Raw genomic sequence first — 20,917 nt, forward strand, 5'->3', positions numbered from 1 at the left:
CTGCCAGCATATGACGAAGGTAAAATTGTTAATCTTCCAACGTTTGTGGTATTACCGTCATTTATAACTGCATCTCGCAAATGAATTTATTGTTCAGAGCGGAGCTCGGTCTGATTCAGGCGGATATATAGCAAACGTTCTGATTCAATTTTAGCATACATATCAACGACAAATTGGTGAAACAATTCACGGCATTTTAAAATATAATTTTCTTCATCCTGCCGAATCATTAGTCTATAGGAATAATAATGCATTGCACTGCATTTCTTATTCATTTCTTTGTTAGTGGCTGGATTCATCAATTTAATATTAAAGTGATAGCCGTCGGCTCCATCCCAAAAAATGATAGGATATTGTAGGGCATCGTAGCATCGATGAGTTTCAGCAATTCTTAACAACTGAGCGTTTCGCTTATGAAGAATAATATCTCGAGGTAAAAACTGATCACCGACCATAACGATTGCCACTTCGTCGACAGTTGGAGCATTGTATCTACCCACATGTTGGCCAGGAGGCGTTTTGTCAGCGGAAATAACAATTTTATGCGTATCAGTAGGCATCAAATCGATGGCTGTTTTGAACAGACGCACTAAATTATTATTTTCGTGGAAAAGATGTTGCAATTGGGAAACGATTGTCCTTTCAACGTTGGGAGAAATTTCGCAACATGCATTCAATTCAGAATTTCTATCACTGATGAAGTACAATTGTGAAAATTTATGATTCTCGCCTGAGAATGGTAGAAGGGACCCTGCTCTATGATAAATTTGCCCTTTTACTTTGAAAGTAGACATAAATTGACCTTTATTTTCGATTTGGGCTCCAAACGACGTCATTTGGAAACATGAGTTGTATTTTCTGATTTGTGACAAAAAACGCTTAGATTCTGACGTAGTTCCAGTAAGGAAAGTCTTCAATGGCTCTGGTGGTGCAGCCAATAGAGGAAGTTTAACTTTTCCTGAGGCGCTACACATTCCCATTGTTTCACCATTGAATTTCAAGGCCTTGCAATAGGGACAAATTTTAGACATTGTCCCGATTTGAACACATCTACTCAAGCTATAATCATCGACTGGGCTGTACCTGGATGCCAGGCGATAACTTTCAGGTTGCTCTGATTCCTCGGCACGCATTCTTTTCTTACTTTCTCTATCAGCAGCAAGCCTGATTTCTTGCTGTTCTTGTGCTTCCTCGGCACGCTTTCTTTTCTTACTTTCCCAATCAGCAGCAAGCTTGATTTCTTGCTGTTTTTGTGATTCCTCGGCACGCCTTCTTTTTTCCCTTTCTCTTTTAGCAGCAAGTCTGCTTTCGCGTTGCTCTGGTAGTTCCTCGGCACGCTTTCTGTTCTTTCTTTCTCTATCAGCCTCAAGCCTGTTTCCTTGCTGTTCTTTTGATTCCTCGGCACGCTTTCTTTTCTGACTTTCTCTATCAGCAGCAAGTTTTTTGGCATAGACTCTTTGAGCATCTTCATCGGCTTGTGCCATTGTAAGTTCATCAGTCATTTTAAACTTAAACATTAATAGATTTCTACCTGAACATATATGTCTTAAATATCTTTAATGACGTCACCGTCATAGCAAAAATGACGACAACTAACTTCATGACGTCGAATGGTCCATGGGAAAACAATCCGTATTCAGATCTATACCTCATGATTCTAATGATTGCCCTTGAACTTTGTTGATGGTGATTGGTAATCGACGATTCCCTGTGTCGCCATCGTCATTTATATATCCCCCTGAGCCCCCGGCGTCCCTGTTGTAGTTGTGTCCCTGTGTCCCGGTCGTCATGTCCCGGTGTCCCGGTCGTCATTTGTGTCCCGGTCTGTATATACATTCGTTTTTGAATTGGTCTTTTTTTAGGTTTTAGTTTTTTACCTTTTTTTAGTTTTGTTTTTCTCCTTTATTTTTCTTTTTTTTTCTTTTTCATTTTATTTTCTTTTTTAGTTTTTTTTAGCTTTTTAGCTTTTTTAGTTTTTTATTAGTTTTTAGTTTTTTTTTCTTTTTAGTTTTTTGTAGTTTTTACCTTTTTTTTAGTTTTTAATTTTTTTTACTTATGTCCTGGTCGTCATTTATACTCCCTGTGTCCCAGTCGTCATTTGTATCCCGGTGCTTTGTTGATGGTGATTGCTAATCGAACATTCCTTGTGTCCCGGTCGTCATTTATATTCCCTATGTGCCGGTGTCCCGGTCGTCATTTGTGTCCCGATGTCCCGGTCTATAATTTCGTCAGTCGAAAACATGACGTCAGTCAACACAGAAACATGACGTCACCTGATCCACAGACAGACACACAGACAGACACCTTATTTTTATATATATAGATATATATATATACTAGCTGTTATCCACAGACACCCCAACACCTAGTTGGTGGGGGCGCTTCGCGCCCCCCCCCCCCAAGCCCCCCCGCGCGCGCAAGTCACCCCAACACCTAGCTGCCCCCGCGCGCGTAAGTCGTTACGCACCATATTAGTTACGCGCTATTGTAGTTGTGTCCCTGTGTCCCACCTGTGAATATATATATATATATATATATATATATATATATATATACTAGCTGTTGGGGTGGCGCTTCGCGCCACCCCAACACCTAGTTGGTGGGGGCGCTTCGCGCCCCCCCCAAGCCCCCCCGCGCGCGTAAGTCGTTACGCGCCATAATAGTTACGCGCCATTGTAGTTGTGTCCCTATGTCCCACCTGTGAATATAGATATATATATATATATATGGTTTTAACTACGTAAAACTTGCGAATATACAACATTCTTTGCTGTCCCATTGTCTTTGCATATAAATAGATTGTCAGGTTTACCGACTCTTGAACATGCAACATATAATGGTCCATGGGAAAACAATCTGTATTCAGATCTATACCTCATGATTCTAATGATTGCCCTTGAGCTTTGTTGATGGTGATTGCTAATCGACCATTCCCTGTCCCGGTGTCCCGGTCGTCATTTACATCCCCCTGTTTCCCCCGGTGTCCCCGTTGTAGTTGTGTCCCTGTGTCCCGGTCGTCATTTATATTCCCTGTGTCCCGGGTCCCGGTCATCATTTGTATCCCGGTGTCCCGGTCTGTATATACATTCGTTTTTTAGTTTTGTTTTTCTCCTTTATTTTTTTCCTTTTTTTTTCTTTTTTAGCTTATTTAGATTTTTAGATTTTTTAGTTTTTTTTATTAGTTTTTATTTTTATTTCTTTTTAGTTTTTTTGTCCCGGTCGTCATTTATATCCCCCTGTTTCCCCCGGTGTCCCCGTTGTAGTTGTGTCCCTGTGTCCCGGTCGTTATTTATATTCCCTGTGTCCCGGTCGTCATTTGTATCCCGGTGTACATGTCCTGGTCGCTTTCTCTTTGAGTGTCGTCATTTATTAGTTTTTTCCTTTTTTTTTTAGTTTTTTATTGGTTTTTACCTTTATTTTAGCTTATTTTTCAGTTTTTTCCTTTTTTTTAGTTTTTTTTTATTTTTTATTTTTTTTATTTTTTATTTTTTTTAGTTTTTTACCTTTTTTTAGTTTTTTTAGTTTTTTTAGTTTTTTAGCTTTTTTACTTTTTTTATTAGTTTTTAGTTTTTTTTTGTAGTTTTTGCCTTTTTTTAGTTTTTTCACTTTTTTTTTTAGTTTTTTATTGGTTTTTACCTTTATAGTTTTTTTTAGTTTTTTAGCTTTTTTATTTTTTTTATTAGTTTTTAGTTTTTTTTGTAGTTTTTGCCTTTTTTTAGTTTTTTCAGTTTTGACGTCACCTAATCCAGTTTTTTCAGGTGACGTCACCTGACACATCCATCCATCCATCCACAGACAACTTATTTTTATATACTAGCTGTTGGGGTGGCGCTTCGCGCCACCCCAACACCTAGTTGGTGGGGGCGCTTCGCGCCCCCCCCAAGCCCCCCCGCGCGCGTAAGTCGTTACGCGCCATAATAGTTACGCGCCATTGTAGTTGTGTCCCTATGTCCCACCTGTGAATATAGATATATATATATATATATGGTTTTAACTACGTAAAACTTGCGAATATACAACATTCTTTGCTGTCCCATTGTCTTTGCATATAAATAGATTGTCAGGTTATCCCCCTGTTTCCCCCGGTGTCCCCGTTGTAGTTGTGTCCCTGTGTCCCGGTCGTCATTTATATTCCCTGTGTCCCGGGTCCCGGTCATCATTTGTATCCCGGTGTCCCGGTCTGTATATACATTCGTTTTTTAGTTTTGTTTTTCTCCTTTATTTTTTTCCTTTTTTTTTCTTTTTTAGCTTATTTAGATTTTTAGATTTTTTAGTTTTTTTTATTAGTTTTTAGTTTTTATTTCTTTTTAGTTTTTTTGTCCCGGTCGTCATTTATATCCCCCTGTTTCCCCCGGTGTCCCCGTTGTAGTTGTGTCCCTGTGTCCCGGTCGTTATTTATATTCCCTGTGTCCCGGTCGTCATTTGTATCCCGGTGTACCGGTCTGTATATACATTCGTTTTTTAGTTTTGTTTTTCTCCTTTATTTTTTTCCTTTTTTTTTCTTTTTTAGTTTATTTAGATTTTTAGATTTTTTAGTTTTTTTATTAGTTTTTAGTTTTTTTTTCTTTTTAGTTTTTTTGTAGTTTTTACCTTCTTTTTAGTTTTGTTAATTTTTTTTTTTACTTGTGTCCTGGTCGTCATTTATACTCCCTGTGTCCCGGTGCTTTGTTGATTGCTAATCGAACATTCCTTTTGTCCTGGTCGCTTTCTCTTTGAGTGTCGTCATTTATTTTTTTCTTTTTTAGTTCTTTTAGTTTTTACCTTTTTTAGTTTTTTTTTAGTTTTTAGTTTTTTTAGTTTTTTACCTTTTTTTAGTTTTTTTAGTTTTTTAGCTTTTTAATTTTTTTTATTAGTTTTTAGTTTTTTTGTAGTTTTTGCCTTTTTTTTTAGTTTTTTGTCCTGGTCGCTTTCTCTTTGAGTGTCGTCATTTATTAGTTTTTTCCTTTTTTTTTTTAGTTTTTTATTGGTTTTTACCTTTATTTTAGCTTATTTTTCAGTTTTTTCCTTTTTTTTAGTTTTTTTTTATTTTTTATTTTTTTTAGTTTTTTACCTTTTTTTAGTTTTTTTAGTTTTTTTAGTTTTTTAGCTTTTTTACTTTTTTTATTAGTTTTTAGTTTTTTTTTGTAGTTTTTGCCTTTTTTTAGTTTTTTCAGTTTTTTTTTTAGTTTTTTATTGGTTTTTACCTTTATAGTTTTTTTAGTTTTTTAGCTTTTTTATTTTTTTTATTAGTTTTTAGTTTTTTTTGTAGTTTTTGCCTTTTTTTAGTTTTTTCAGTTTTGACGTCACCTAATCCAGTTTTTTCAGGTGACGTCACCTGACACATCCATCCACACATCCATCCACACATCCACAGACAGACAACTTATTTTTATACTAGCTGTTGGGGTGGCGCTTCGCGCCACCCCAACACCTAGTTGGTGGGGGCGCTTCGCGCCCCCCCCAAGCCCCCCCGCGCGCGTAAGTCGTTACGCGCCATAATAGTTACGCGCCATTGTAGTTGTGTCCCTATGTCCCACCTGTGAATATAGATAGATATATATATATGGTTTTAACTACGTAAAACTTGCGAATATACAACATTCTTTGCTGTCCCATTGTCTTTGCATATAAATAGATTGTCAGGTTTACCGACTCTTGAACATGCAACATATAATGGTCCATGGGAAAACAATCTGTATTCAGATCTATACCTCATGATTCTAATGATTGCCCTTGAGCTTTGTTGATGGTGATTGCTAATCGACCATTCCCTGTCCCGGTGTCCCGGTCGTCATTTACATCCCCCTGTTTCCCCCGGTGTCCCCGTTGTAGTTGTGTCCCTGTGTCCCGGTCGTCATTTATATTCCCTGTGTCCCGGGTCCCGGTCGTCATTTGTATCCCGGTGTCCCGGTCTGTATATACATTCGTTTTTTAGTTTTGTTTTTCTCCTTTATTTTTTTCCTTTTTTTTTCTTTTTTAGCTTATTTAGATTTTTAGATTTTTTAGTTTTTTTATTAGTTTATAGTTTTTTTTTTGTTTTTAGTTTTTTTGTCCCGGTCGTCATTTATATCCCCCTGTTTCCCCCGGTGTCCCCGTTGTAGTTGTGTCCCGGTGTCCCGGTCGTCATTTATATTCCCTGTGTCCCGGTCGTCATTTGTATCCCGGTGTACCGGTCTGTATATGCATTCGTTTTTTAGTTTTGTTTTTCTCCTTTATTTTTTTCCTTTTTTTTTCTTTTTTTTATACTCCCTGTGTCCCGGTGCTTTGTTGATTGCTAATCGAACATTCCTTTTGTCCTGGTCGCTTTCTCTTTGAGTGTCGTCATTTATTTTTTTCTTTTTTAGTTCTTTTAGTTTTTACCTTTTTAAGTTTTTTTTAGTTTTTAGTTTTTTTAGTTTTTTACCTTTTTTTAGTTTTTTTAGTTTTTTTAGTTTTTTAGCTTTTTTATTTTTTTTATTAGTTTTTAGTTTTTTTGTAGTTTTTGCCTTTTTTTTAGTTTTTTTAGTTTTTTAGCTTTTTTATTAGTTTTTAGTTTTTTTTGTAGTTTTTGCCTTTTTTTAGTTTTTTTAGTTTTTTAGCTTTTTTATTTTTTTTATTAGTTTTTAGTTTTTTTTGTAGTTTTTGCCTTTTTTTCTCTTTGAGTGTCGTCATTTATTAGTTTTTTCCTTTTTTTTTTTAGTTTTTTATTGGTTTTTACCTTTATTTTAGCTTATTTTTCAGTTTTTTCCTTTTTTTTAGTTTTTTTTTATTTTTTATTTTTTTTAGTTTTTTACCTTTTTTTAGTTTTTTTAGTTTTTTTAGTTTTTTAGCTTTTTTACTTTTTTTATTAGTTTTTAGTTTTTTTTTGTAGTTTTTGCCTTTTTTTAGTTTTTTCAGTTTTTTTTTAGTTTTTTTTTGTAGTTTTTGCCTTTTTTTAGTTTTTTTAGTTTTTTAGCTTTTTTATTTTTTTTATTAGTTTTTAGTTTTTTTTGTAGTTTTTGCCTTTTTTAGTTTTTTCAGTTTTGACGTCACCTGATCCAGTTTTTTCAGGTGACGTCACCTGACACATCCATCCACACATCCATCCACAACTTATTTTTATATATATAGATATAGATATATATATATATATATATATATATATATATATATATATATATATGTATATATATATATATTTCTCTTTGAGTGTCCTGGTCGTCATTTATATTTCCTGTGTCCCGGTCGTCATTTGTGTCCCGGTGCTTTGTTGATGGTGATTGCTAATCGAACATTCCTTGTGTTCCGGTCGCTTTCTCTTTGAGTGTCCCGGTCGTCATTTTTATTCCCAATGTCTCGGTGTCCCGGTCGTCATTTGTGTCCCGATGTCCCGGTCTGTAATTTCGTCAGTCGACAAATATGACGTCAGTCGACACACAAACATGACGTCACTTGACACAGAGACACACAGACAATTTCAAAGATGGCGGAACACTTAGGGGACGGGGTAGGTCACCATGAAGCTGAGAACAAGTAAAACATGCACACGAAAGAATAAACAGTCACTCGAGATCAAGTAATGGGATAACTCCTTAACAATTATTTTCCTTAATGAGGTTTCTAGCTTTATTGTAAACCTTAGAACGTGGTTTTAACAATGAAAGAAAGGTTGACATCCACATCCATGCTATTGACAGTAAGAAACGTAAGATTGGATCAAGCATTGAAAAAGGATTTTCAATATTAATCCAGGGAAAGTTTGTTGAAGTTTCCTTAAAATACCGAGACTCCTGCATATCTTCATTTTAATCAAATTAATGTGACGTTTTAAAGAAAAGTTTTCATCAAAAAGAATACCCAAAAAAAGAACGTACCGATCTGGGGATAAATCTGTGAAACTTGCGAAAATATTAAAAAAATAGACTTGGAAAATTTTGAGTAAGATAATTGGCATCAAGTCATAAAATTAACTCTCTCAAACAAATTTTCCAAATTTGATCGAAGATCTGATTTGCAATTTCCCCGAAGTGCCAAGTGTGTTCTCATCAGCAAAACAAACAAGGACATCAGAAGATGGCGAAGTGTAGCTGGCACTATGGGCAAGAGAATGCTTAGGATGACAAAGTCTATAGCAAGTAATAAGTTTCTGCTTTTTTACTACATAAAAAAGATCATTTACATAAATCAAAAATTGCAAAGGCCCTAGAACTAATCCCCGAGGGACGCCAAAATTCACTTGTGAATGTGAACAGAAAAATGGATCGATAGAAATTAACCTATCAAGAGACGTCCTTTTAGGGAAAGTTGGCCGAGCATAGCACCCCTAAGTTCAAAAATAATACATTATTCATTGGAAAGTAGACAAATTATTCCAAAATTGAATAAATAGTTTTTAATCTGTTTTGACCACCCTTTCATGAAATCTGTCGTTCTTTAACTTTCCAATGCACTTGGATATGTAGTCCTCCTCTTATTTCGAAATTACTCCGGGAATCCATATTATCTATCAAAGAGACATCTAAAAGGGCAATTCGCTTCCTACTGATAGATGTACTATATTTATTTTTTATAAACAACTACCAAGTCTGTAAATGGTTCAGAGGTTAAGAATTTAAGTGTGGCTGGGCAAAACATATGTTTGACAGATTGTTTTATTTGAAGGCTAATTCATTAATTGTGGCAAATTTCCTAAAATACGATCGAAAGGAATAATCTTAGCATCACCATATAGAAAATTCAATTATCTTATTGTTTGAGAATTATTGAAGCTAATCAACGAAACTTCACCTATCTTGTTGTTTGGGCATCTTTCGGTGCACAAATCTGCTTGCCGCCCGACTCTTAGCTCCCAGAGACATTTCCCAAACACAATGAATTGAATTGCCCAGTGATCGTGTATCATACTAATGCAACACCTCGTGCAAAAGAAATTCGAATGTAGCAATCTCATGTTGTATATGTCCGACTTTTATCTGCAGTTTTTGATAAGAAAAAAGATAACTTTTCAACTTAGCATCTGCGAATATATTTACAAATCTAAACGAATTGACATAAGGAAAGTAAATGATTTATTCTGGCCGTGATATATCATAGTTCACGTCATCTAAGAAGCGCATTCGAGTCATACCCAAAGCACTCAAGGTCAAATACTGAAATTAATCTTTCTCCAAAAATTGCGTTTAAAAAAAAACAGAACTTCTGTTTCGAAATAAGGATTTCCGGAAATTACGTGTTTCCCAAGAAATTACGAGGAAATCTTGCTTAGGTTGTCGGATAATACGAATTCCTATCAGTATTTAAATTTCCAAAAAGTTAAGCCTCAAAGCTAGGGCAATTTGCTTCGACAAAATATAGGGAATTTGAGATCCAAACATCAAAGTAGAATTTCACAGAACGAATTTTGTTTCCAGAAGACCAGTGTCAGAGAAGATATAGATCTGTCTATCCGCATTAAAATAATAATTTATTTATAACCCACAAAGTACATTAAACTGTGGAGTAAACACACACAAAAAGAAAAAAACAAGACAAAAAAATAACAAAATAAATAACATAGCAGCATAACAACATACAACATAAGTAAATTACCTCAATAAAAAAATGGCCAAAGAGGGTCAAAAACACCAATCATTTGCCGAGTTTTAAGACATATATCTTTAGCTAAATATATAATATATATATATATATATATATATAAAAAATATAAATATATATATATATATATATATATATATATATATATATATATATATATATATATATATATATATATATATATATATATATATATATATATATATATATATATATATATATATATACTAGCTGTTGGGGTGGCGCTTCGCGCCACCCCAACACCTAGTTGGTGGGGGCGCTTCGCGCCCCCCCCAAGCCCCCCCGCGCGCGTAAGTCGTTACGCGCCATAATAGTTACGCGCCATTGTAGTTGTGTCCCTATGTCCCACCTGTGAATATAGATATATATATATATATATATATATATATATATATATATATATATATATATATATATATATATATATATATATATATATATATATATATATATATATATATATATACATATATATATATGGTTTTAACTACGTAAAACTTGCGAATATACAACATTCTTTGCTGTCCCATTGTCTTTGCATATAAATAGATTGTCAGGTTTACCGACTCTTGAACATGCAACATATAATGGTCCATGGGAAAACAATCTGTATTCAGATCTATACCTCATGATTCTAATGATTGCCCTTGAGCTTTGTTGATGGTGATTGCTAATCGACCATTCCCTGTCCCGGTGTCCCGGTCGTCATTTACATCCCCCTGTTTCCCCCGGTGTCCCCGTTGTAGTTGTGTCCCTGTGTCCCGGTCGTCATTTATATTCCCTGTGTCCCGGTCGTCAGTTTTGTTTTTCTCCTTTATTTTTTTCCTTTTTTTTTCTTTTTTAGCTTATTTAGATTTTTAGATTTTTTAGTTTTTTTATTAGATTTTAGTTTTTTTTTCTTTTTAGTTTTTTTGTCCCGGTCGTCATTTATATCCCCCTGTTTCCCCCGGTGTCCCCGTTGTAGTTGTGTCCCTGTGTCCCGGTCGTCATTTATATTCCTTGTGTCCCGGTCGTCATTTGTATCCCGGTGTACCGGTCTGTATATACATTCGTTTTTTAGTTTTGTTTTTCTCCTTTATTTTTTTCCTTTTTTTTTCTTTTTTAGTTTATTTAGATTTTTAGATTTTTTAGTTTTTTTATTAGTTTTTAGTTTTTTTTTCTTTTTAGTTTTTTTGTAGTTTTTAACTTCTTTTTAGTTTTGTTAATTTTTTTTTTTACTTATGTCCTGGTCGTCATTTATACTCCCTGTGTCCCGGTGCTTTGTTGATTGCTAATCGAACATTCCTTTTGTCCTGGTCGCTTTCTCTTTGAGTGTCGTCATTTATTTTTTTCTTTTTTAGTTCTTTTAGTTTTTACCTTTTTTAGTTTTTTTTAGTTTTTTAGATGAAAATTTTTTTTAGTTTTTTCCTTTTTTTCTTTTTAGTTTTTTATTGGTTTTTACCTTTATGTTAGCTTATTTTTCAGTTTTTTCCTTTTTTTTTAGTTTTTTTTTATTTTTTATTTTTTTTAGTTTTTTACCTTTTTTTAGTTTTTTTAGTTTTTTTAGTTTTTTAGCTTTTTTACTTTTTTTATTAGTTTTTAGTTTTTTTGTAGTTTTTGCCTTTTTTTAGTTTTTTCAGTTTTTTTTTTAGTTTTTTATTGGTTTTTACCTTTATTTTAGCTTATTTTTCAGTTTTTTCCTTTTTTTTAGTTTTTTTTAGTTTTTAGTTTTTTTAGTTTTTTACCTTTTTTTAGTTTTTTTAGTTTTTTTAGTTTTTTAGCTTTTTTATTTTTTTTATTAGTTTTTAGTTTTTTTTGTAGTTTTTGCCTTTTTTTAGTTTTTTTAGTTTTTTAGCTTTTTTATTAGTTTTTAGTTTTTTTTGTAGTTTTTGCCTTTTTTTAGTTTTTTTAGTTTTTTAGCTTTTTTATTTTTTTTATTAGTTTTTAGTTTTTTTTGTAGTTTTTGCCTTTTTTTAGTTTTTTCAGTTTTGACGTCACCTGATCCAGTTTTTTCAGGTGACGTCACCTGATCCACGATCCACAGATCCACAGACAACTTATTTTTATATATATAGATAGTTTTTTTTTTTTACTTATGTCCTGGTCGTCATTTATACTCCCTGTGTCCCGGTGCTTTGTTGATTGCTAATCGAACATTCCTTTTGTCCTGGTCGCTTTCTCTTTGAGTTTCGTCATTTATTTTTTTCTTTTTTAGTTCTTTTAGTTTTTACCTTTTTTAGTTTTTTAGATGAAAATTTTTTTTAGTTTTTTCCTTTTTTCTTTTTAGTTTTTTATTGGTTTTTACCTTTATTTTAGCTTATTTTTCAGTTTTTTCCTTTTTTTTAGTTTTTTTTTTATTTTTTATTTTTTTTAGTTTTTTACCTTTTTTTAGTTTTTTTAGTTTTTTAGCTTTTTTACTTTTTTTATTAGTTTTTAGTTTTTTTTTGTAGTTTTTGCCTTTTTTTAGTTTTTTCAGTTTTTTTTTTAGTTTTTTATTGGTTTTTACCTTTATTTTAGCTTATTTTTCAGTTTTTTCCTTTTTTTTTAGTTTTTTTTAGTTTTTAGTTTTTTTCGTTTTTTACCTTTTTTTTAGTTTTTTTAGTTTTTTTAGTTTTTTAGCTTTTTTATTTTTTTTATTAGTTTTTAGTTTTTTTTGTAGTTTTTGCCTTTTTTTAGTTTTTTTAGTTTTTTAGCTTTTTTATTAGTTTTTAGTTTTTTTTTGTAGTTTTTGCCTTTTTTTAGTTTTTTTTAGTTTTTTAGCTTTTTTATTTTTTTTATTAGTTTTTAGTTTTTTTTTGTAGTTTTTGCCTTTTTTAGTTTTTTCAGTTTTGACGTCACCTGATCCAGTTTTTTCAGGTGACGTCACCTGATCCATCCACAGACAGACAACTTATTTTTATATAGATAGATATATATATATATATATATATATATATATATATATATATATATATATATATATATATATATATATAAAAATATAAATATATATATATATATATATATATATATATATATATATATATATATATATATATATATATATATATATATATATATATATATATATATATATATATATATATATATATATATATATATATATATATATATATATATATATATATATATATATATATATTTGATCTTCTGCAGGAGCAACGCATAATTTTTTCTGTAAAACTTTACTTTCTCAGCTAAAATAGTTTTGTCTTGATATCATGTACTACCTGCGAAAAGAATAACTTTTTTTGCAAACTATGGAAATTTTCAAACTTCGCTGGAGCTTTTCTGCCCTGTTTTACGATTCCCATACCAAGGAAAAATTTCGTGTTTGCATCTCTTATCACTTCGGAGCTACAGACCACTAATCACGAGGAGAAAAAAGGCAGCTGCAAAAGCAGTAGTTGTTGCTCCGCAACACAGCAATGGCCCTAAAAAGTATCCACAAATCGTATGTTGCTGAGCCGTATGACTTCTGCAAGCTATTAAAAAGTGTTTTCGAGTGAAAATTAAGGGTAAGGTCATTAATTCTCGCTCATATTAGGTGTAATTAATATTCGTCTTTAAATTTCAACATAGTTCTTTGGTGCTAAATTAATTCTAATGGGAACCTTTTTACAACTGGTCTGATGAGTGAACCAGAAAAAAAAACGATGAGTGTCCTGTAAAATATTGTAAAAGAATAAAAATATTGTGTAAGAAAAATATTTTAACTGATTGAAATGGTTCATAATTTATGCATTCTGCCATTTAAACTCTCATCCTCAGAAAACTATAAAAAGCAAATGTATGTGGCAGATATACATGCTGGAAAATTCTAACACTTCTAAGATGATTTTCATGGTCTGCGAAGCTTCTTAGCTTCAGAAGTCAGGTCTCTAAACATCAAACTTATTTAAGGAAAACAAGTTTTCTACCAAAACAAGGTTTATCCCTCATCTTTTTAATGAAACAGGTCACATTTCCTTGATCTTTTAAATGGATCCCAAGAAATATAATCAATTATTTCCTACATCGTGTCGGTACACTCACAAACAAAATAATTGGCTTTTCATATATAAAAAAACAACAACACTGCAACCAGAAACAACTACGTGACAAATTCAATTACTCTTGGGAAATTATTTAATGAACATCATTTAGTACTTATTACGACTAAGACAATTGTAAAAACTAAATTATAGAAAAAAAAAGTTTTGACAAAATGATAACATTATAAAACTACAATAGACCTACATAAAAATTAAAACATTCAAAAATTGGATGCGTGGTAAATGCATACTCCTGAGAAGAATAAAATCATGTCCTGTATCGTATGACACCAAAAACAATACCTTATTCAATGTCACAAACTTTTTGGTGATTTTGAATAAAACTTGTTTATTGATACACATCCTGTTTTTTCATATTATAAATTATCCATTCTTTTCTTTGAGTTTATATGGATTTGAAAGGAAATTTGAATTTATAAAGCCTTCCTCTTTCATGTTTCCACTCAATCTCAATTCCGATCCTTTTTAGGAACATATTATCGTGATTATTTGCCATCAAAAATACAAAGTAATTAGTCCTTCGATTTTGTCTTTTGCTTACAGTTTAATTAATCAAGTGTAACTAATTAAGATCATTTTCACAGCTTAGTGAGCTTACACGGGGTGGAGTTTTTTCTGTTTCGCTTAGCTTAATTCATTTTAGCTTATTTTTTACGAACTTAAAGTCCGGGGTTTGATTGAAATGTCATATTTTAAATCGAACTAATTAATAGTTTTTCCTTGACAAATTTATGGACAGGGTCTTATCTGATGAATGAGTGTTTTTTTGTGTCATTGTAAAGAATGAACCGTGGGTGAAGAGTTAAATAGTATCTTCCATTTGAACTGAGCCATCAATCTCGTATGAGTGAGTTGAAATTTAAAGACTTCTCGCAAATAGGAAGGTCAGTCTATCCCAGAAGAGAGCCTGGAAGTATACCACGATCTAAGGGCGAAATTATCATTTTCTGTGAGACATAAAAAATCTGGGAGATCTTCTGTCAATCAGTAGAATTTTTCCAATCATTCGTATGTCTATATTAAGACTCCGTACAACCCTCTGTTGCTTAAAAGCAGAAAACTGGTTTTTATCCTAGTCCCAAACGCAACACTTTTCCTGAAAGGGAACCAATCCTACCTATTTATTTATTTTAATTTCATCAAGGGCGGAGGAAAAATAAAGCTGATAAAATTTTATTAAATGGACTATAGAACTTTGTAAATGAGCGTCCATTTTTAATCACGTTTTTCTCAGAATGAATTTTTGACCCGTAGAATAATTTCGCACTCACGTCACGAATCCTTGTTATCTCTCAGCCAATCAGATCCATATTGATTAATAATATACTTCATCCAAATTTATCACACCATTGAACCACCTTGTGCGAACATGCTGTAAAAAAAAACCTTCGTTAGTGCTGTGCCCACCCTTCGTGAGATGATATCCTCATGATTGTGTCCAATCATGTCCAAATCAAAGCAATACTTTTATTTTGTCCTGTTTTTCTTTTTTTTTTCCTATGGCGCCGATGTCGGCTTATTCCTGGAAACTGGTAAGGGTCTAACCTGTGCAGTTTTTACGGAAAGTGTGGACCTCAGGCCGGATTGATGAATATGGCATTACATTTTGGAAAGCTCCGCAGAACTCTTGTCTGGGGCCAAAAAGGATGGTTTTTGCTTGTCTACGAGCCAGAGCCTATGGTCTGCGAAGTGAAGTGGAGTTATGTAGCCTATGTCAGAGAGGAGTATCTGAAGTTGTGCAGCCAAGCTTTCGTTTCATCAAACCATGTTTCTGCTTTCGAGTGGAAAGTTCCGTTCTAGCAGGCAGGCACCACTTGAAGATTTGAAGAGGGTGCCTGTCTCTTCAATTTGAAGAGGGTCTAAAATCTGTAAGTGTTAAATATGTGCGGCAGTTACCCGGCCCCACAGCCAATATATCTTCTTTGAGTGATAAATAGAAAAATTTACAGAAGCAAAAAAGCGGCATTTTCCCGTGGGTCCGAAAGTGCTGCTGTGATTTTGGCTTGGTTTATCATTTGTTTTTTCGGACTTGGGATTGACGTAGAGAAATGTTATCAGATGTACCTCTTAAACTTTAAAAGTTCTGTCATTGCTAAAAAAATTGGAGCTTATCCTTAGCTCTTTTCTAAGTGGTGACGTTAGAAAGTTGGCCTACGAAAAAAAAAACTTTTGAACTAAGACAGATATAATTTTTTTCGACGGCAATCGATAACTCTTGATGAGCCGATCAAAGCATACGTCATCCATTTTAGTGTACAAAAATTCCTTCATGAGATATACTAGTTTGAAAGTTTCAAGGGGTTGACATCTTCAGTAGTAAGGTACACACTGAAACCAAAAATAAGCCGATACCAATTGTGAGACATGTAGGGGACTTGTAAGGAAAGGTCGGCTGTTAGCTTATAGTCATCTTCGGCAGTGAGGGTTTGCAAATTTTGCTTTTTGGTGTACATATTATTTGTTTCCAATGTATTTGATGGTAAGACCGAGTTGGTTCCACTGGTAAGACATGTAGGGGGCTTGTAAGCAGTGCTTCCATTGTCCCCGAATTTTCGGGGATTTCCCCGAAAATCGAAAAAATTCCTCGAAAAGAAATGTTGTTCCCCGAAAACTCCCCGAAAATCTTTCGTTTCCCATGATCTACCCGAAATAGAGTTAGTGGAAGGCTCACTGTTCGCTCCACAATTTTAATATTGTTTTGCACCTTTATAGCCTACTATGGTACGCTAGCGAACATATGATATTGAAAAATATAAAACGGAATTGAGCTTATAGTTTGGAAATTCAAATCATCTAAGCATTGGAGAGTTCAAGATTAACCGGTTGGGTATAATATCTTCTGCTTCAAGTTATAATTATCTTGTGAGTATTGGTGATTCTTCGTATTTCCTTGATTATTTTACCATACCTACACTTTAGACCAATGTGATTGCAGCTGAATGCTTCAGTTACCTAACCAGGGTCTACCTGGTCCCACCCAAAATTTCCATCCCCCCAACTCTCAACCTCTATTTGGAATCCTCCCTAAAGGACAAAGTGCAACAATATATACGCAAGCACCAAATGTTTGGTGCTTTGGAAGAAAAAGGGAGGTATATTGTATATCAGTACTATTTCAGAGTCCTTCAGGGTTATGAGTCCCAGGAATATGAACACACTCAAAAAGAATGCAGAGCTAAAGAGTCAGTCAGTCTGTTTGAGGTGCTCAGAGAAACACCAAAAAGACCAGTGCCTATTGAAAACAATAGAAAACCAAGTGCCTCTGCGAAATTGGACTGGTTTCTGTGCCGACACAACAAACTCAATAATGGGATGTCATAATTCGGTAGCAAAGCTGATCAGTGACAATTATCCGTGGGTGGTAGTAGTCAAGTGTAGTTGCCACTCCATTTATCTTTGTGCTTCGTATGCCTGCAAGAAGCTTACCAAAACTCTGGAAGACTTATGTCGCCACGTATATAGTCATTTCTCTATGAGCGCTAAGCGAGTTGCAGTACTTGCAGTACTTGCAGTACTGCAGGACAGCCTGGTGGCCGTCCCTCCATGCATGTGTGCGAAGAATCCTTGAACAGTGGAGCGCATTGTCCCTCTATTTCACTAGTGCCAATTTTGACGACCCCACCCATGGCAACGAACTTGTCCTTAGTGATCTGAAGAATCCTTTTATTAAGGTTCTAATGATGTTTGTTGACTACGCTCTAGGCCTTTTGAACGACTTTAATGTATTGTTTCAATCGAAGTCACCAATTTTCTATAAGCTGAAGACGGAAATACTTAAGCTTATTGCAACCTTGGCTATAAACTATGTGGATGGAACCTACATCAGAAACTGTACCGATCTTTTGGCTCTTGACGTAACAGACGAGAGCCATTATGTTGACGTTCAGAAGGTCTATCTCGGGTTATACTGCAGAAGAGGAGTTGGCATCCTTGGTCTGGTCTAGTCCAGATATCTCACAGTTGGAGGTGAGGAAGATCTACATAACAGCAAGAGACTTTTACAAGGAGGCCATTATACGGATACAGAGACGCTTTACGTTTGAATGTGACTTTTAGGAGTTCACAAGTCTACTTGATCCTGTCAATACTCAAAACTTGAACCCACCTAGCTTAGCAAATTTTCTAAGAAGTCGTGAGTTGCCTTCGTGGAACAAGGCTCTAATTGACAGGGAATGGCGTGAACAGTGCACTGTTTCTTTGGCGGGTTTAGACATATGTACGATGTCCGTGGAGGAGTATTGGAAGTTTGTCTGTAAGCAGACATACCCATGTAGAAAGCCGAGGTTTGAAAACCTAAGAAAGGTTTTAGAATACTGATTTTAGTACTGATTACTAGATTACTGACTATAGTACTAGATTACTAATGAGCTCTTGTCGCGTCCCAAAAGTAACCAGTTATTTTTCCTATTGAATGTGTCTGGACTTCTAAATTAGCATAATGTCGAATGAGAAAGGAAGACTTGTGCATAATGCCTTGCTAAATTATTTATCGCGAGCGCTCCAAGCAAATAAGACTGATGAAATTTGCGAAAAGGCAGTGGGATTTTATGACAAGGATACGATTATAAAAGCTAAGGATACACTTTGGCACTATTCGAATACTTAGAGTCACAACGTTGCTCGCCAAAAGATTGCCGATAATGTGTTAGATATGCTGAAACTGATCCAGTTATGTGAGACTAACCGGATCAAATTGCCGAAATTCGTAATTTTTGATCCTACGGAGGTCCCAACTACGCCTGGTGAATTGAGTGCTATTGTTGCTCAAAAAGTGACAGAAATCTCCAATAGTTTGAAGGACTTTATTGAAAGTGAGAAAGAATCCCGTGCAGCTGAGAAACTTGCTACATCTATGAATCAATTAGTCTCCACCGGCCAAGCCTTCCTATGCAGTTATCCTCAAGAAGCCCCCCTTAGAGCTTAAAAAGCCTGACTCCCGTAAAGCTTATCTGGAGCATGTTTGTGGAGAAGTTAGTGGGAATATAATCGAGCTTCGTCCCAGTAGAGACGCCTGGAAAGTAGTCACAAAGAATAAAAGTGGTGCCGAATCTATTATGTCACGCATAACCGGGAATAACTCTGAAGTCGAGCCTAAACTCCAATGCCCCTCCTTTTTCAGTATTATCCGTTATGTTCCTGAAGATCTGAATAAAAATAGCCTATGTGATCTGATTGTCAACTGTTTGAAAGCAACTCGAATCCGAAACACCCGTTCGTTTAAGCTTCTTTTTGAGTCTAAAGAGGACCTCGAGTCTTCTATTCGCTTTCCGTCCATCATAGGGTACGAAAGACTCCCCATTAGTATATTTCAACGCTTGCCACCCCAATGCTTTTCTTGCCAGTCATATAGTCATTTTGCGTCTGCGTGCTCAGGTACCCGAAAATGTTCCAGGTGTGGTGAGGCTGGCCACTCCACAACTAAAGATAATCCTTGTACCAAGGCACTTAAGTTTGCTCTTTGCAATTCCTCCGACCACCCATGTTATACTTTTAAATGTCCTGTCGCTCAGTCTCTTCTAAAGAATTACAATGCCTGAAGAAACCTTAAAAATTGTATCGTGTAACATCAGTGGGAAAGTTCTACCGAAACATCACCTACTGTCTGAACTTTGCTTGCGGTTTGACGTGGTGGGTCTTTAAGAACATTTCTTGTGAAGCGATAGTCGTCAACTGTTAGAGTTCACGTCTTCTCATACTCTGTTTTTCCACCATGCTAAGTCCACTCGCGGTAGGCCTTCAGGTGGTTTGGCCCTGATGATACAGAAAGAGCTACTTGGTAACCTAGTTGCGAAGTCTGACAGTTTCCTTGCGGTTGAAGTTTCGAATGTGGTCATATTCGTCGTTTATTTTCCTACTAATTACCATAATGATATTTCTGAGAGGAAGTTCTCTCTCACATGTACTTCTATTGCTAAGCTAGTATCAAAATATGAAGATGAAGGCCTAAGTTGTCTCCTGTTTAGTGACTTTAATTGTGAACTGTCTGACCCTGAAAACAATAGATCTCAGATCTTGCTCCATGCTTGTCCAAGTCTCACCTATGTTGGAAATGATCGTGATTTTACGTATATCCATCAATCCAGAGGCGCCATTGGGGGGGGGGGAGGGTCAGGGGTGGGCAAATGCCCACTCCAGATTTACCAGGGGGCCCAAGCTTCCACCACAAAGCGCCCTTTGTCGGCCATAATAATCCATTATGTCCAATATAATCCATTCTGTCCAATTGATTTGAAATTACTGCACGTCTATTAACCAAAGAGCGTAATTACTTAACGACCCTTGGGGTAATTATGCTATTTGCTATTAATCATTGTAAACTTTGAAAGTAGGTAAGATACATAATAAAATTCTCGAGTTATGTCAAATACCCATTTCCTAGATGATTACGCGACACGAAGTGAGTCGTAGGAGGAAGGGCAAGATGGAGTTCATGCCCAACCCAAGATTTGGTCCAAATGGCGCCTCTGCATCAATCTGGCTTCTTGTCTCAGCTGGACTATTTCTATTGTTCTTCTATGATTAAACCTACCTCTACTACTACGGTTCTTCTTGATTACTCCATATCCGACCACATGCCGATTTGTAATTCTTTTCAAATAAAGCCCTTGCCGCAAACTTCACTCACAAATTTCCCACCTAAATGGTTGTTCAGCCTCAACTGGGAAGCTGCTAACATCGATTCCTACCAGAGTTCATGTGACTACATACTGTCGAAGATCCGAATTCCTTTCACACTTCTCTGTTGTCCGAACATGACAGTAGACTCAGAAAAAAACATCCTACTAAACATATACTGTTCTGAGATAAGGCATGCTATCCATACAGCTGAGAAAACTGCAGTTCCGGTCCGCAAAATTCGCCACGGCACGGAAGTGCGTAACTGGCGGAATAATCCTAATCTCCTGGCCGCATGTGATTCATCAAAATTCTGGCTACAATTATGGGCAGATTGTGGGAAGCCGCGCTCCGGAGTAGTCAACGCTGTTTGTATTTACACGAAACGTAAATTTTCCAAACCCGTCGCATAGCATAAGGCTAATGAAATTGCCCGTACCAGCGAGATTGTCGATAATTTGCCTACTGCTTTATGGCATCTTCGATCTAAGAACAAATCTTCCAATGGCCCGCCCTGCATGCCAGAAAAAGACTGGTGCGACTACTTCAGAGACCAATTTTCAGCCCCTATTTCCTACCTAGATAACACCTTTTGCCAGGCCCTCGACAAGGAGCTTCAGTTTGCAGTTAAGGATATTGGTGTCCTGGTCACTCCGTCCTTAATGCGTTCCAAAATTGATAAGTTAAAAAAAAATATCTAAGGGCATCGATGGTAT

General features: G+C 34.9%; 1 protein-coding gene across 6 annotated transcripts in view; it reads right to left on the reverse strand.

The window, feature by feature from the left end:
* The window catches only part of LOC136030681 (uncharacterized), a 152,292-nt gene that overhangs the window by 60,458 nt on the left and 70,917 nt on the right, over nucleotides 1–20,917 (reverse strand). The window contains exon 1 of one of the 6 annotated variants that reach the window (XM_065709782.1): nucleotides 14,858–19,608. The exons of 4 other annotated variants lie outside the window; for them this stretch is intronic. Coding sequence is in view for 1 of the 2 variants with exons in the window: in XM_065709776.1 (XP_065565848.1) it covers nucleotides 8,725–8,887 (163 nt within the window). In the remaining variant the exon portion in view is untranslated. Of the gene's footprint in view, nucleotides 1–8,724; nucleotides 9,583–14,857; nucleotides 19,609–20,917 lie in introns of those variants that run through there. One more of the 6 variants, XM_065709776.1, reaches the window with a different exon arrangement.

This window comes from Artemia franciscana, chromosome 1, assembly GCF_032884065.1.
Source record: "Artemia franciscana chromosome 1, ASM3288406v1, whole genome shotgun sequence".
In the NCBI taxonomy this organism is placed as follows: domain Eukaryota; kingdom Metazoa; phylum Arthropoda; class Branchiopoda; order Anostraca; family Artemiidae; genus Artemia; species Artemia franciscana.